This window comes from Salmo salar, chromosome ssa09, assembly GCF_905237065.1.
Source record: "Salmo salar chromosome ssa09, Ssal_v3.1, whole genome shotgun sequence".
In the NCBI taxonomy this organism is placed as follows: domain Eukaryota; kingdom Metazoa; phylum Chordata; class Actinopteri; order Salmoniformes; family Salmonidae; genus Salmo; species Salmo salar.
In genome coordinates, this window is record NC_059450.1 from 110,427,666 (window position 1) to 110,445,595 (window position 17,930).

Consider the following 17,930-nt stretch of genomic DNA (forward strand, 5'->3'; position numbering starts at 1 on the left):
CAATGAATCATGTTCATTTGGTAGTCATGAAGAAGTTGACGTACATTCACGTGAAGTCAAAATAACCGTTCACGAAAAACAGTTGTTTAATTATGTCAGAGGGGCTAGTTGGACAGAAACGTTGTGGTTTTGTTAGCCTGGGCCTACTGTACTGAGATTGAAGTGACAAGCGTTCAGATTTCAGTGTGACATCTGTTCCTGCACAAGCAGCCTGGACATTTCATCTTGTAGCAGAGGGGAGGGGGATAGGCGACTATCGCCTGTAAGGTCTTAGCATGTGGGACAGGTATCGCCTTTGATATTCAGGTCTTTGTGTAGTCCTGTTTGTCTGCGTTTACTACTGTGCTATATGAATTTCTGAGTGTGTTTATACTTCTTTGTCACCAGACTTGTTCTCTCGTTACAGACTGAAGCTTGGTGCTCATTTGACTGTTTAGCTTGCTTTGTTATTCAAATACATTTTAGGCCTTTATTCGGTTATGGTTCTTTCCATGTGACTGGACTTAAAACTGAGGGCGCACCCACCCGCAATTGCTAATGACCCATCTGCAAACGCTGTGAAAATCTGAGGCCCGCACCCGACCCTAACCCGCTAATAGAGACCATGTGCTGTAGGCTACAGCCAGATATGGCGGAAGATTTTTTTTGGACAGGGGATGCAGGATTTTCTTTGCCTGATTTAGATATGTTTCTGCTTATAATTTGGGACATTTTGGTAGGATATTTGTAAAAAAATAAAATGCAAATATTACATTTACATAAGTATTCAGACCTTTTACCTTTGGTGCGATTACATCCTCAGGTCTTCTTAGGTATAACGTTACAAGTTTGGCACTTGTATTTGGAGAGTTCTTCTCTGCAGATTCTCTCAAGCTCTGTCAGGTTGGATAGGGAGCGTCGCTGGACAGCTATTGTCAGGTCTCTCCAGAGATGCTCGATCGGGTTCAAGTCCGGGCTCTGGCAGGGCCACTCAAGGACATTCAGAGACTTGTCCCAAAACCACTCATTCATTGTCTTGGCTGTGTGCTTAGGGCCATTGTCTTGTTGGAAGGTGAACTTCCACCCCAGTCTGAGAACCTGCTCCAGAGCACTCAGGACTTCATCAATGATCTCTCTGTACTTTGCTCCATTCATCTTTCCCTTGATCCTGACTAATCTCCCAGTTTCTTCCAAATGTGACAGTTGACATTCAGGCCAAAGAGTTCAATCTTGGTTTCATCAGACCAGAGAATCTTGTTTCTCATGGTCTGAGAGTCCTGTAGGTGTCTTTTGGCAAACTGCAAACGGGCTGTTGTGCCTTTTTACTCAGGAATGGCTTCTGTCTGGCCATTCTACCATAAAGGCCTGATTGGTGGTGCTGCAGAGATGGTTGTACTTCTGGAAGGTTCTCCCATCTCCACAGAGAATTTCTAGAGCTCTGTCAGTGACCATTGGGTTCTTGGTTACCTCCTTGACCAAGGCCCTTCTCCCCCGATTGCTCAGTTTGGCTGGGCGGCCAGCTATAGGAAGAGTCTTGGTGGTTCCAAACTTCTTCCATTTAAGAATGATGGAGGCCACTGTGTTCTTGGGGACCTACAATGCTGCAAAGTTTTTTGGTACCTTTCCCCAGATCTTTACATCGACACAATCCTGTCTTTGAGCTCTATGGACAATTCCTTCGACCTCATTGCTTGGTTTTTGCTCTGACAGGCTAACTGTGGGACCTTACATAGATAGTGTGCCTTTCCAAATCATGTCCAATCAATTTGAATTTACCACAGTTGGACTCCAATGAGTTCTAGGAACATCTCATGGATGATCAATGGAAACAGGAACCACCTGAGCTCAATTTCTAGTCTCATAGCAAGGGGTCTGAATACTTATGTAAATATGTTTTTATTTTTTATTTTTTATTTTTTTGCTAAAATGTCTAAACCTGTTTTCGCTTTAGATTTATATTGGAAAAAAATATTTAATCAATTTTAGACTAAGGCTGTAACGTAACTATGTTGAAAAGGTAAAGGGGCCTGAATACTTTCCGAAGGCACTGTATATATTGCAAAAGTTATCTTCAATGTGTCATTTTATTTCTGATTTTCCAAAATTACATGTGTTCCATGTATGAAATACAGCCCGCCAGAGGTTTCACACAGTGCTCACTCCATGAAAATATTAACACACAAACAATACTTTTGAGAAAATGGTCATTCAGTCTGAAAATGCATTGCATATCATTCAAACGCAAGTTGCAATATTCAAAACACCAGACTCTCATTGGTGTATATTAGATATATTACAGTTAAGATGGGAAGTTTGCTAACTTTTTTTGCACATGCAAATTGGGGCCCATAGGCAGTTAACATTCAAATATATGTTTAATAGAGATCCAGACTCTGAATATAAGTTTTATTTGACGTGAAAAAGAAACAATGTCATTGTATATAAAGCAACATAAAATATGTGGTTTGCATCACTTAACACCCAATGTTAAATACTGTATATTCAACGTGATTTTTTTTCAAGTGGCAAAGAAAAATGGTATAAAAATAACAATTTTTCTATACTGCGGCTTCTCTGGACATCTGAGAATTTTGCATCCATTGAATTTCGGAAATGCACCTTTTTGAAATCATACGAGACCGTTTCGGAAGAGCAGAACTGCTGTGTTGACATGCTGCGGGTGCGTGCCACTTACAGACGATTTCCGGTGTGGTAATTACAAAGATGGGCCACCAGATGGTATCAAGTGTGGTTTTGTTTTTATGATCTCATCTAGAAAAGTGGTGTTATTTTATGTTTTGATCATGTACAGACACGTTACCAGGTGTTTAAACACACTTACACTTTAATGCCCGATGTTGCAAACATGTAATGTTTCCATTATCTCATCAGAGGGAGAGGTGGGAGAGAGAGAGAGAGATGGAGAGAAAGTGAGAGAGACCTCCAGCCACTTTGGAGCTTCTCTGGTTCCTCTATAGGTTCTGTTCATGTTGGACAAAAGCCCATTATGTGGAGTGCCGCCTGGGGCCCACGGGGGAGCTATTGTTTGGCAGGGATGTGGGCGGCACCTCCTATCTGCCATTGATCCTTTGAATGGAACCTCCCTCTGCCTCTCCGGCCCTTCTAGGCTCACCAGCTGTTCGCTTCTTTGAGCCTCCCGGGGTCCTCAACAAGCTTTGACCACAAAGGCTGAGGCACTCCCGTTCCTGTACCATACTGGGGTATACGGTATTACTGGCATTGCACACGGGGCCACTTTCTTTCCAAATGTAAAAAAACAAAAGGCTAACAAATGCTAACAAAGTGCTTGGGAATTGCCTTAGTGGATGCTAGCTGAATGCTAAGAAGCACAAGCGAACAAACTAATTGCAAGCACAGGCAGCCCAGCTCAAAGTTGTACAACTCAATGTTTGCTGCATGCACAAATCAAATTTTAGATAACAGGGACCAAATGTTTAGCTGGAGCCATGTGATGGGAAGAATTTATTTGGCACATCTTACATTTTTTTACTTATAAGATATTTAGCTGGCAAACAGTAGTGAATTTCAAGTCTAAGTTGATCACCTCTTGCACTGCACAACAGCGTATCGTCACGTCATGAAAGCTTACGTTTACTACATGAGCTCTTTGAAAAAATACTAGGCCTTATACCAGGGTATTTGGAAATGGCCACGGGATGGTTTTTCAATACCGTCAGTACTGCTGAAACTAGGTTAGATGCAACACATCTGAATCCAACTGACCCAAATCCTCCAATGTTGTTAAACTCCACAGAAGCAAATGTTAATGCACAGAAGGGTGTGAAACTACTGGGGTGTGTGTGTGTGTGTGTGTGTGTGTGTGTGTGTGTGTGTGTGTGTGTGTGTGTGTGTGTGTGTTTAACTATACTTGTGTGGAGCAGAAGTCCACACACTTTTGGGACATTCAGGGGAATGATGGATGATATATATGAGGTCGACCGATGTATGATTTTTCAACGCCGATAGCGATTTATTGGAGGACCCCAAAAAAACGATGCTGATTTTTATTTTTTATATATATTTTTTATTTTATTTTTTATATATATTTGTAATAATGACAATTGCAACAATACTGAATTAACACTTTTTTTTATTTTAACTTAATACATCAATAAAATCTATTTAGTCTCAAATAATGAAATATATTCAATTTGGTTTAAATAATGCAAAAACAAAGTGTTGGAGAAGAAAGTAAAAGTGCAATATTTGCCATGTAAAAAAAAGCTAACGTTTAAGTTCCTTACTCAGAACATGAGAACATGTGAAAGCTGGTGCTTCCTTTTAACATGAGTCTTCAATATTCCCAGGTGAGAAGTTATATGTTGTAGTTATTATAGGACTTTCTCTCTCTACCATTTGTATTTCATATACTTTTGACTATTGGATGTTCTTATGGGCACTATAGTATTGCCAGCCTAATCTCGGTAGTTGATAGGCTTGAAGTCATAAACAGCACAATGCTTGAAGCACAGCGAAGAGCTGCTGGCAAATGTAGTAAAGTGATGTTTAAATGAATGCTTACGAGCCTGCTGCTGTCTACAACCGCTCAGTCAGACTGCTCTATCAAATATCAAATCATAGACTTAATTATAATATAACACACAGAAATATGAGCCTTAGGTCATTAATATGGTCAAATCCGGAAACTATCATTTTGAAGATTTTTATTTTTATTTTTATTCTTTCAGTGAAATACGGAACCGTTCTGTATTTTATCTAACGGGTGGCATCCCTAAGTCTAAATATTGCTGTTACATTGCACAACCTTCAACGTTACGTCATAATTATGTACAATTCCGGAAAATTAATGACGGTCTTTGTTAGGAAGAACTGGTCTTCACACAGTTCGCTACGAGCCAGGCAGCCCAAACTGCTGCATATACCCTGACTCTGCTTGCACAGAACGCAAGAGAAATTACACAATTTCCCGAGTTAAAAGAAATTCATGTTAGCAGGCAATATTAACTAAATATGCAGGTTTAAAAGTATATACATGTGTATTGATTTTAAGAAAGGCATTGTTTATGGTTAGGTACACATTGGTGCAACGACAGTGCTTTTTTTTCGCGAATGTGCTTGTTAACCTCTCTGGGCCAGTGGGACGCTTGCACCCTAATCAACAGCCAGTGGAATCGCGTCATGCTAAATGCAAAACCTCATAAATGCTATAACTTCAATTTCTCAAACATATGACTATTTTACACCGTTTTATAGATACACCTCTCCTAAATCGAACCACGTTGTCCGATTTCAAAAAGGCTTTACAGCAAAAGTAAAACATTAGATTATGTCAGCAGAGTACCCAGCCAGAAATAATCACACAGCCATTTTCAAAGCAACTAGCATGCATCACAAATACCCAAAACACAGCTAAATGCAGCACTAACCTTTGACAACCTTCATCAGATGACACTCCTAGAACATCATGTTACACAACACATGCATTTTTTGTTCGATAAAGTTCATATTTATATATAAAAACAGCATTTTACATCGGCGCATGACGTTCAGAAAATCTTTTGCCTCAAATGCTTCCGGTTTATTAGCGCTGCAATTTACAAAATTACTATTCGAAAACATTGTTAAAATGTAATATTGTCATTGAAAGACTTATAGATTAACATGTCTTGAATGCCATCTCTTTGCCAGATTTAAAAATAACTTTACTGGGAAATCACACTTTGCAATAAACGACGTGGTATGCCCAGAAAAATAGTCTAGGCTATACATGTTTTGAGCCATCTTGGAACGATCAACATGTACCGTGTGCGTCTGACTTGTCGTCAGGAATGAGCAAAAAAATATATATTTAAGTTCGTTCAAACATGTCAAACGTTGTATAACATAAATCTTTAGGGGCTTTTCAACCAGGGCTTCAATAATATTCCATTGGGACGGTTGCATTGTCTTTCAAAACGTTTTGAAAAGGGAGAGTACCCATGGGCGCCGACGTCACAATGGTAATGGCCCATTTCCTGTGACCAAGGTAAACATCCTCTCTTTGAGTCAATTTTGATGGTAGGGAGCTCAAAACACTTTGTAAACACCGGGGACATCTAGTGGAAGCTTTAGGAAGTGCTACATGAATCGCAAGCCCCTGTGTGTTTCAATGGCGAATGTTTGAAGTGATATCCACACATCAGATTTCAGTTTCCTGTCAGGATTTGTCTCAGGGTTTTGACTGCCATATGAGTTCTGTTATACTCACAGACACCATTCAAACAATTTTAGAAACTTTAGGGTGTTTTCTATCCAAAGCCAATAATTATATGCATATTCTAGTTACTGGGCAGGAGTAGTAACCAGATTAAATCTGGTACGTTTTTTATCCAGCCGTGTCAATACTGCCCCCTAGCCCTAACAGGTTAAAACCTCTTACATCTAGACGTTCCGCTAGCGGAACACCTGCTCCAATATCCAATGATAGGCGTGGCACGAATTACAAATTCCTCAAAAATACAAAAACGTACATTTTTCAAACATATGACTATTTTACAGCATTTTAAAGACAAGACTCTCGTTAATCTAACCACACTGTCCTAGCATATAATGTCACAAAAAACAAAACCACAGCTAAATGCAGCACTAACCTTTGATGATCTTCATCAGATGACACACCTAGGACATTATGTTATACAATACATGCATGTTTTGTTCAATCAAGTTCATATTTATATCAAAAACCAGCTTTTTACATTAGCATGTGACGTTCAGAACCAGCATACCGCCAGCAAACTTCCGGTGAATTTACTAAATTACTCACGATAAACGTTCACAAAAAACATAACAATTATTTTAAGAATTATAGATACATTTACATTACATTACATTTAAGTCATTTAGCAGACGCTCTTATCCAGAGCGACTTACAAATTGGTGCATTCACCTTATGATATCCAGTGGAACAACCACTTTACAATAGTGCATCTAAATCTTTTAAGGGGGGGGTTAGAAGGATTACTTTATCCTATCCTAGGTATTCCTTAAAGAGGTGGGGTTTCAGGTGTCTCCGGAAGGTGGTGACTGACTCCGCTGTCCTGGCGTCGTGAGGGAGCTTGTTCCACCATTGGGGTGCCAGAGCAGCGAACAGTTTTGACTGGGCTGAGCGGGAACTGTGCTTCCTCAGAGGTAGGGGGGCCAGCAGGCCAGAGGTGGATGAACGCAGTGCCCTTGTTTAGGTGTAGGGCCTGATCAGAGCCTGAAGGTATGGAGGTGCCGTTCCCTTCACAGCTCCGTAGGCAATCACCATGGTCTTGTAGCGGATGCGATCTTCAACTGGAAGCCAGTGGAGAAAGCGGAGGAGCGGGGTGACGTGAGAGAACTTGGGAAGGTTGAACACCAGACGGGCTGCGGCGTTCTGGATGAGTTGTAGGGGTTTAATGGCACAGGCAGGGAGCCCAGCCAACAGCGAGTTGCAGTAATCCAGACGGGAGATGACAAGTGCCTGGATTAGGACCTGCGCCGCTTCCTGTGTGAGGCAGGGTCGTACTCTGCGAATGTTGTAGAGCATGAACCTACAGGATCGGGTCACCGCCTTGATGTTAGTGGAGAATGACAGGGTGTTGTCCAGGATCACGCCAAGGTTCTTAGCACTCTGGGAGGAGGACACAAGGGAGTTGTCAACCGTGATGGCGAGATCATGGAACGGGCAGTCCTTCCCCGGGAGGAAGAGCAGCTTCGTCTTGCCGAGGTTTAGCTTGAGCTGGTGATCTGTCATCCACACTGATATGTCTGACAGACATGCAGAGATGCGATTCGCCGCCTGGTTATCAGAAGGGGGAAAGGAGAAGATTAATTGTGTGTCGTCTGCATAGCAATGATAGGAGAGACCATGTGAAGATATGACAGAGCCAAGTGACTTGGTGTATAGCGAGAATAGGAGAGGGCCTAGAACAGAGCCCTGGGGGACACCAGTGGTGAGAGCGCATGGTGCGGAGACAGATTCTCGCCACGCCACCTGATACAGAACTCCTTTGTGCAATCGAGGTGTCCGATTTTAAAATAGCTTTTCGGTGGAAGCACATTTTGCAATATTCTGAGTAGATAGCCCAGCCATCACGGCTAGCTATTTAGACACCCACCAAGTTTAGCCCTGACCAAACTCCGATTTACTATTACAAAAGTTTGATTACCTTTGGTGTTCTTCGTCAGAATGCACTCCCAGGACTGCTACTTCAATAACAAATGTTGGTTTGGTTCAAAATAATCCATTGTTATATCCAAATAGAGGCATTTTGTTCGTGCGTTCAAGACACTATCCGAAGTGTAAATAAGGGTCACGCGCACGACGCATTTTGTGACCAAAAAATTCTAAATATTCCATTACTGTACTTCGAAGCATGTCAACCGCTGTTTAAAATCAATTTTTATGCAATTTTTCTCGTAAAAAAGCGATAATATTCCGACCGGGAAACGTGTTTACGTACAAAAGAGAGAGAAAATAAAAGAATGGGATCCCCTCGTGCACGAGCCTGAGTCTCATAGTACTGTGACTGGCCACTATCCAAACGCGCCAATGTTTTTCAGCCAGGGGCTGCCTCGATATCATTCAGCTTTTTGCCGCCTTCTGGGAGCCCATGGGAGCCATAGGAAGTGTCACGTAACAGCAGAGATCCCCTGTATTGGATAGAGATAATCAAGAAGGCCAAGAAATGGTCAGACAGGGTTCTTCCTGTACAGAATCTTCTCAGGTTTTGGCCTGCCAAATGAGTTCTGTTATACTCACAGACACCATTCAAACAGTTTTAGAAACTTTGGAGAGTTTTCTATCCAAAGCCAATAATTATATGCATATTCTAGTTTCTGGGCAGGAGTAATAATCAGATTAAATTGGGTACGTTTTTTATCCGGCTGTGAAAATACTGCCCCCTAGCCATAACAGGTTAAATCATCACCCGTTTGGCGAAGTAGGCTGTGATTCGATGATAAATTAACAGGCACCGCATCGATTATATGCAACGCAGGACAAGCTAGATAAACTAGTAATATCATCAACCATGTGTAGTTAACTAGTGATTATGTTAAGATTGATGTTTTTTTTATAAGATTAATGCTAGCTAGCAACTTACCTTGGCTCTTGCTGCACTCGTGTAAAAGTTAGTCGGTCTGCCATGCAGTCTCCTCGTGGAGTGCAATGTAATTGCATTTTCGGTGTCCAAAAATGCTGATTACTGATTGTTATGAAAACGTGAAATCGGCCCTAATTAAATCAGCCATGCCGATTAATCGGTCGACCTCATATACAGTGGGGGGAAAAAGTGTTTGATCCCCTGCTGATTTTTGTAGGTTTGCCCACTTACAAAGAAATTATCAGTCTATAATTTTAATGGTAGGTTTATTTGAACAGTGAGAGACTGAATAACAACAACAAAAAATCCAGAAAAAAGCACGTAAAATATTTTTATAAATTGATTTGCATTTTAATGAGGGAAATAAGTATTTGACCCCTCTGCAAAACATGACTTAGTACTTGGTGGCAAAACCCTTGTTGTCAATCAGAGGTCAGATGTTTCTTGCAGTTGGCCACCAGGTTTGCACACATCTCAGGATGGATTTTGTCCCACTCATCTTTGCAGATCTTCTCCAAGTCATTAAGGTTTCGAGGCTGATGTTTGGCAACTTGAACCTTCAGCTCCCTCCACAGATTTTCTATGGGATTAAGGTCTGGAGACTGGCTAGGCCACTCCAGGACCTTAATGTGCTTCTTCTTGAGCCACTCCTTTGGTGCCTTGGCCGTATGTTTTGGGTCATTGTCATGCTGGAATACCCATCCACTACCCATGTTCAATGCCCTGGCTGAGGGAAGGAGGTTCTCACCCAAGATTTGACAGTACATGGCCCTGTCAAATGATGTGGTGAAGTTGTCCTGTCAGTTTAGCAGAAAAACACCCCCAAAGCATAATGTTTCCACCTCCATGTTTGACGGTGGGGATGGTGTTCTTGGGGTCATAGGCAGCATCAAACACGGTGAGTTGAGTTGATGCCAAAGAGCTCTATTTTGGTCTCATCTGACCACAACACTTTCACCAGTTGTCCTCTGAATCGTTCAGATGTTCATTGGCAAACTTCAGACGGGCATGTACATGTGCTTTCTTGAGCAGGGGGACCTTGCGGGCACTGCAGGATTTCAGTCCTTCACGGCGTAGTGTGTTACCAATTGTTTTCTTGGTGACTATGGTCCCAGCTGCCTTGAGATCATTGACAAGGTCCTCCCGTGTAGTTCTGGGCTGATTCCTCACCGTTCTCATGATCATTGCAACTCCACGAGGTGAGATCTTGCATGGAGCCCCAGGCCGAGGGATATTGACAGTTCTTTTGTTTCTTCCATTTGCGAATAATCGCACCAAATGTTGTCACCTTCTCACCAAGCTGCTTGGCGATGGTCTTGTAGCACATTCCGGCCTTGTGTAGGTCTACAATCTTGTCACTGACATCCTTGGAGAGCTCTTTGGTCTTGGCCATGGTGGAGAGTTTGTAATCTGATTGCTTCTGTGGACAGGTGTCTTTTATACAGGTAACAAGCTGATCTCAGCTCGTTTCCTGTATAAAATACACCTGGGAGCCAGAAATCTTTCTGATTGAGAGGGGGTCAAATACTTTTTCCCCTCATTAAAATGGAAATCAATTTATAACATTTTTGACATGCCTTTTTCTCTATATTTTTGTTGTTCTGTCTCTCACTGTTCAAATAAACCTAACATTAAAATTATAGACTGATCATTTCTTTGTCAGTGGGCAAACATACAAAATCAGCAGGGGATCAAATACTTTTTTCCCCCACTGTGTGTATGTATGTATATATGTATATATGTATATGTATGTGTATATGTATATGTATATGTATATATATGTATATATGTGTATATATATGTGTGTGTATATGTGTATATATGGGATATATATATATATATATGTGTGTATGTGTATATATATTAGATTTCTCAGCAAAAAAAGAAACGTCAGGACCCTGTCTTTCAAAGATATTTCGATAAAACTCCAAATAACTTCACAGATCTTCATTGTAAAGGGTTTAAACACTGTTTTCCGTGCTTGTTCAATGAACCATAAACAATTAATGAACATGCACCTGTGGAACGGTTGTTAGACACTAACAGCTTACAAGAAGGTAGACAATTAAGGTTACAGTTATGAAAACTTAAGACACTAAATAGGCCTTTCTACTGACTCTGAAAAACACCAAAAGAAAGATGCCCAGTGTCCCTGCTCATCTGCGTGAACATGCCTTTGGCATGCTGCAAGGACGCATGAGGACTGCAAATGTGGCCAGGGCAATAAATTGCAATGTCCGTACTGTGAGACGCCTAAGACAGCGCTACAGGGAGACAGGACGGACAGCTGATCGTCCTCGCAGTGGCAGACCACGTGTAACAACCCCTGCACAGGATCGGTACATCCGAACATCACACCTGCGGGACAGCTACAGGATGGCAACAACTTCCCGAGTTACACCAGGAACGCACAATCCCTTCATCAGTGCTCGGACTGTCCGCAAAAGGCTGAGGGAGGCTGGACTGAGGGCTTATAGGCCTGTTGTAAGGCAGGCCCTCACCAGACATCACCGGCAACAACGTCGCCTATGGGCACAAACCCACCGTCACTGGACCAGACAGGACTGGCAAAAAATGCTGTTCTCTGACGACTCGCGGTTTTGTCTCATTCCTTCGACGTGTTTATCGTCGAAGGAATGAGCGTTACACCGAGGCCTGTACTCTGGAGCGGGATCGATTTGGAGGTGGAGGGTCCGTCATGGTCTGGGGCGGTGTGTCACAGCATCATCGGACTGAGCTTGTTGTCATTGCCTGCAATCTCAACACTGTGCGTTACAGCGAAGATCCCCTCCCTCATGTGGTACCCTTCCTGCAGGCTCATCCTGACATGACCCTTCAGCATGACAATGCCACCAGCCATACTGCTCGTTCTGTGCGTGATTTCCTGCAAGACAGGAATGTCAGTGTTCTGCCATGGCCAGCGACTAGCCTGGAGCTCAATCCCATTGAGCACGTCTGGGACCTGTTGGATCGGAGGGTGAGGGCTAGGGCCATTCCCCCAGAAATGTCTGGGAACTTGCAGGTGCCTTGGTGGAAGAGTGGGGTAACATCTCACAGCAAATCTGGCGCAGTCCATGAGGAGGAGATGCACTGCAGTACTTAATGCAGTTGGTGGCCATACCAGATACTGACTGCTACTTTTGATTTTGACCCCTCCTCCCCTTTTGTTCAGGGACACATAATTCAATTTCTGTTAGTCACATGTCTGTTGAATCTTATGTTCATACACATATTTACACATGTTAACTTTGCTGAAAATAAGCGCAGTTGAAAGTGAGAGGACATTTCTTTTTTTGCTGAGTTTAGTTAGCATACGGGAACAAGTTTATACAAATTTGTCCTACCCTGTCGGAAAACGGTATAATACAAAATTCTCCAGACTTTCAAGGGAGGCGTGACAGTGACATGATATTGGAGGTATGGCAACGCGAGACTAGGTACATGCAAATGTTAACATTGCTTTCCTGTGCTAAAAACACATCAGCGGTGTATTCATTAGTGCAAACCGTAGAAAACCTTTTGGTACAAATTCAGGTGAGGCCCTCCCAATTTAGTCCGATTGGCTTTTGTTTGGTTCCTAGTAGAGGTCGACCGATTTAATCGGAATGGCCGATTTAATTAGGGCCGATTTTTTTATTATTTTTTTTTTCAAGCTTTCATAACAATCGATAATCGTAAAATTTTTTGCCACCGATTTTGCCTTTTTTAAAATTTGTATTATTATTTGTTATAATTTTTTTTCTATTTTATTTTTTCTATATAATATTTTTTAACTATGCAAGTCAGTTAAGAACACATTCTTATTTTCAATGACGGCCTAGGAACGGTGGGTTAACTGCCTTGTTCAGGGGCAGAACGACAGATTTTTACCTTGTCAGCTTGGGGATTCAATCTTGCAACCTTACAGTTAACTAGTCCAATGCTCTAACCACCTGCTTTACATTGCTGTTACGCAAATGCAGTAAGAAGCCAAGGTAAGTTGCTGGCTAGCATTAAACTTATCTTATAAAAAACAATCAATCAATCATAATCACTAGTTAACTACACATGGTTGATGATATTACTAGTTTATCTAGCCTGTCCTGCATTGCATATAATCGATGCGGTACGCATTCGTGAAAAAGGACTGTCGTTGCTCCAACGTGTACTTAACCATAAACATCAATGTCTTTCTTAAAATCAATACAGAAGTATATATTTTTAAACCTGCATATTTAGTTAATATTGCCTGCTAATATGAATTTCTTTCAACTAGGGAAAATGTGTCACCTCTGCAACAGAGTCAGGGTATATGCAGCAGTTTGGGCCGCCTGGCTCGTTGCGAACTGTGTGAATACTATTTCTTCCTAACAAAGACAGCCAACTTCGCCAAACGGGGGATGATTTAACAAAAGCGCATTTGCGAAAAAAGCACTCGATGCCTTTCTTAAAATCAATACACAGAAGTATATATTTTTACACCTGCATATTTAGCTAAAAGAAATCCAGGTTAGCAGGCAATATTAACCAGGTGAAATTGTGTCAGTTCTCTTGCGTTCATTGCATGCCGAGTCAGGGTATATGAAACAGTTTGGGCCTCCTGGCTCGTTGCGAACTAATTTGGCAGAATTTTACGTAATTATGACATAACATTGAAGGTTGTGCAATGTAACAGGAATATTTAGACTTAGGGATGCCACCCGTTAGATAAAATACGGAACGGTTCCGTATTTCACTGAAAAAATAAACGTTTTGTTTTCGAGATGATAGTTTCCGGATTCGACCGTATTAACGACCTAAGGCTCGTATTTCTGTGTGTTTTATTATATTATAATTAAGTCTATGATTTGATATTTGATAGAGCAGTCTGACTGAGCAGTGGTAGGCACCAGCAGGTTCGTAAGCATTCATTCAAACAGCACTTTCGTGCGTTTTGCCAGCAGCCCTTCGCAATTCTTCAAGCATTGTGCTGTTTATGACTTCAAGCCTATCAACTCCTAAGATTAGGCTGGTGTAACCGATGTGAAATGGCTAGCTAGTTAGCCGGGTGCGCGCTAATAGCGTTTCAAATGTCACTCGCTCTGAGACTTGGAGTAGTTGTTCCCCTTGCTCTGCATGTGTAACGCTGCTTCGAGGGTGGCTGTTGTCGATGTGTTCCTGGTTTGAGCCCAGGTAGGAGCGAGGAAAGGGACGGAAGCTATACTGTTACACTGGCAATACTAAATTGCCTATAAGAACATCCTAGAAGGATTTGCATTGTCTAGATTTGAAGCTAGTGTGTATAAATGCTCTGATTGGCTACTGAAGGGTTAGGATCGAGAATTTATTGTCCAAAATGTGGAAATATACCTTTGGAAATGTGCACAGTATGATTCAATTCTATGAATTTAATATTGTGCAGCCTACATAGGCTATTATTTGCATCCACATTTTGCCTGGTTTCAGTTTAGGTATTCTTTTGAACAGTGACCTTTTTTGTAGACTACTTTTTTTGTTAGCCTACATTTGCTTCAAAACAGACTACTGGTGCTGACTGGAGGCGTTCTCTGTACAACCCCCTTCCCAGACCAGGCAGGCTAGAACAAGCAATCACCCATCCACACAGTGCCTCTCCCTGTCAACCAGAGAGTAGCTTTACATGGAGATGGTCATGCCTTTGGGGAGGGTGTGTGTCGGTGGCGGTCTTCCCAGGCCAGGCATTCGCTCAGTGAAATGTGGTGTTCTCACATTGTCTGGAGGGAAGGCAGGTGGACTTCCTCTGCGCTCGCCTGGCAGGGGCTTTCAAGTTTCCATTGGCTGGTAACAAAATAGGGAGAGTGCATGTATGAGGGGCGCACTGGATCCCAGGCTACATGAGCTGCTGAGAGGCACGTGCTCTTCAAGTAAATTAATGTGCCTTTTTCCCTTCTCTCTACGTCTTGTGTAGACGTAATGGGATTGGTTGTGTGTCGCGGATTAGCAAACTCGCCAAGAACAGAGGAAGGGGAGGGCGAGACGCAGTTCTGGGCCAGTAAAGAGACTCACTACCTCCCTCCTCTGCTCTCCTCTCCTCTGTCCTACTGGAAGTTGCTCGCTAGCTTAATGTCTGTGGGGGTTAGAGAAGACTGGTCGGCACACTCTAGCTGGGACTGAGAAAAAGTGGAGAGGAAAGGAGAGGGAGCCATGGAGGTCTTGCTGGTTCCCTTCTGCAGAGAGACAGGTAAACAAGAGTTGCCGGTTCCAACGATAGATGGCAAGACGACTTTTAGCAACTTTTAGTGACTTAATGCACTTGTCTCCTGTTCTCCCAATTGTTAGTCTGGACTTTTACACAAATATGTAGTTTGCTAGTTCTGCCTATGTGGTTAGGCTGTGTTCCTTTCTGAGTGAACAACATGTGTTCATGTATCATAGCTTAATTTAAAGGTTTGATTGCGCTTATTGAGGTTGTTTCTGAATCTCTGATTACCGGGCACTTAATGTGATGTTTTATGTTTTGTTGCCCTCTGGGGTTTTCTTGACTGTAGTTTCACAAAGTGTGTGCGTTTTTGTTTTTATATTAATTAACCTGTAACGGCAGTTTTCTGTTGTATTAAAATGTGGATGTCGATTAAGGCAGCCCCCCGCACTTCTGATTCAGAGGGGTTGGGTTAAATGCGGAAGACACATTTCAGTTGAAGGCATTCAGTTGTACAACTGACTAGGTATCCCCCTTTCCCTTTCCAATAACCAAAACAATTGAGTAATGTATCGCACGAGAAGGGAGTGCACCAGCAAGAAGGCAAGCATGAGATGATTGATTTAAAAAGCCTCAGGAAAGTGGTGTTTTTGCATTTTTGAGATACAAGCCCAAGTTCCAAAGATAACTCCCCTCTACATCAAATTTTTAGATGGACCTTGGATTCTACCTGGAAGCACCTTCAGGTCATTATAATATACGAAGGCCTAAGTGACTCTACGTGAGTCTGATGTTTCCCTCCTAGCACCACTGAAATCTGCTTTTTTTATTCATTTTAAAGTAATCCATGAAAACTCATGTTTTTAGTTAGTCTGTGTGTGTGTTCCTAATATTTTTGAGTCAAAAAGAGGGAGAGCGACAGCTGCTCAGCTGTATTCTAATGAAGCAGCCCTTCCTCATTGTTGTGCCTTAAAGGAGAGAGTGGTGGCCACATTCCAGTGTTGAGATTGGGAGAGGTTGGGGCCCTCCTTTCTGTTGGGTCTGAAGGCGCAAGGCACCACCGAGCCAGTCTGACTCTGCTGCCTGGCACTGGACCAGCCCGTCTCCATCCTGGACCTCACTTGTTGAAGCTACTGGGCCTTGGGTGTTTCAAATATAATGGCCTATAACCAGGGCCCAGAGTTGTTCCTTGTCAGGTGGTCAAATTTTATTGTTGCTTACATATATTTTGCAGATGTTATCGCAAGTGTAGAGAAATGCTTATGTTCCTAGCTCCAACAGTGCAGTAATATCTAACAATAGAAAAAGTACACGCAAATCCGAATAGACAAAGAAGGGAATTAAGAAATATTAGAACAAGCAATGTCAGAGTTCGGAATATAAATATATTGTGTGTGTGTGTGTGTGTGTGTGTGTGTGTGTGTGTGTGTGTGTGTGTGTGTGTGTGTGTGTGTGTGTGTGTGTGTGTGTGTGTGTGTGTGTGTGTGTGTGTGTGTGTGTGTGTGTGTGTGTGTGTAGACATTATGGCCAGTATATGGTCTTTCTATGACACTTGGTGCTGTAGATGTCCTGGAGGACAGGCAGTGTGCCCCCGGTGATGCATTGGGCTGACCGCACCACCCTCTGAAGTGCCCTGCGGTTGCGGACTGTGCAATTGCCGTACCAGGCAGTGATACAGCCCGACAGGATGCTCTCAATGGTGCAGGTTGAAGAGGCGCTATTGTGCCTTCGTCACCACACTATCTGTGTGGATGGACCTTTTCAGTTTGTCAGTGATGTGCACACCGAAGAACTTGAAGCTTTTCACCCTCCACTGCGGCCTCGTCGATGGGGTCATGCTCCCTCTGCTCTCTCCTGAACTCCATGATCAGCTCCTTTGTTTTGTTGACATTGAGGGTGAGGTTATTTTCCTCGCACCACTCTGCCCGCGCCCTCACCTTCTCCCTGTATGCGTTCTTGTCATTGTTGGTAATCAGGCCAACCACTGTTGTCGTCTGCAAACTTGATTGTGTTAGAGACGTGTGTGGCCATGCAGTCATGGGTGAACACTGAACAGGGAGTACAGGAGGGAGCGGCGTACACACCCTTGTGGGGCCCCCGTGCTGAGGATCAGCGTAGTGGATTTGTCGTTACCTCGCTTTTTCAGCACGTCAGGAAGTCCAGGACCCAGTTGCACAGGGCGGGGTCAGACCCAGGGCTCCGAGTAGAGGTCGACCGATTTATGATTTTTCAATGCCGATACCGATTTTTGGAGGGCCAAAAAAGCCGATTACCAATTAATCAGCCGAATATGTTTTATTTATTTTTTATTTTTTATTATTATTTTTATTTTTTTTATGACAATTACAACAATACTGAATGAACACTTATTTAACTTAATATAATACATCAAAATCAATTTAGCCTCAAATAAATAATGAAACATGTTCAATTTGGTTTAAATAATGCAAAACAAAGTGTTGGAGAAGAAAGTAGAAGTGCAATGTGCCATATAAGAAAGCTAACCTTGAAGTTCCTTGCTCAGAACATGAGAACATATGAAAGCTGGTGGTTCCTTTTAACATGAGTCTTCAATATTCCCAGGTAAGATGTTTTAGGTTGTAGTTATTATAGGACTATTTCTCTCTATACGATTTGTATTTCATATACCTTTGACTATTGGATGTTCTTATAGGCACTTTAGTATTGCCAGTGTAACAGTATAGCTTCCGTCCCTCTCCTCGCTC

General features: G+C 42.4%; 1 protein-coding gene across 5 annotated transcripts in view; it reads left to right on the forward strand.

Moving 5' to 3' along the window:
• The first annotated feature begins 14,685 nt into the window (after positions 1-14,685).
• The window catches only part of LOC106612420 (transcription factor Dp-2), a 36,936-nt gene continuing 33,691 nt past the window's right edge, over positions 14,686-17,930 (forward strand). For 2 of the 5 annotated variants that reach the window (XM_045724310.1, XM_014213528.2), the window contains exon 1: positions 14,692-15,246. In XM_045724310.1, the coding sequence (XP_045580266.1) occupies positions 15,210-15,246 (37 nt within the window). In that variant the 5' untranslated portion in view covers positions 14,692-15,209. Of the gene's footprint in view, positions 15,247-17,930 lie in introns of all 5 variants that reach the window. The other 3 variants (XM_014213527.2, XM_045724311.1, XM_014213529.2) reach the window with 3 other exon arrangements.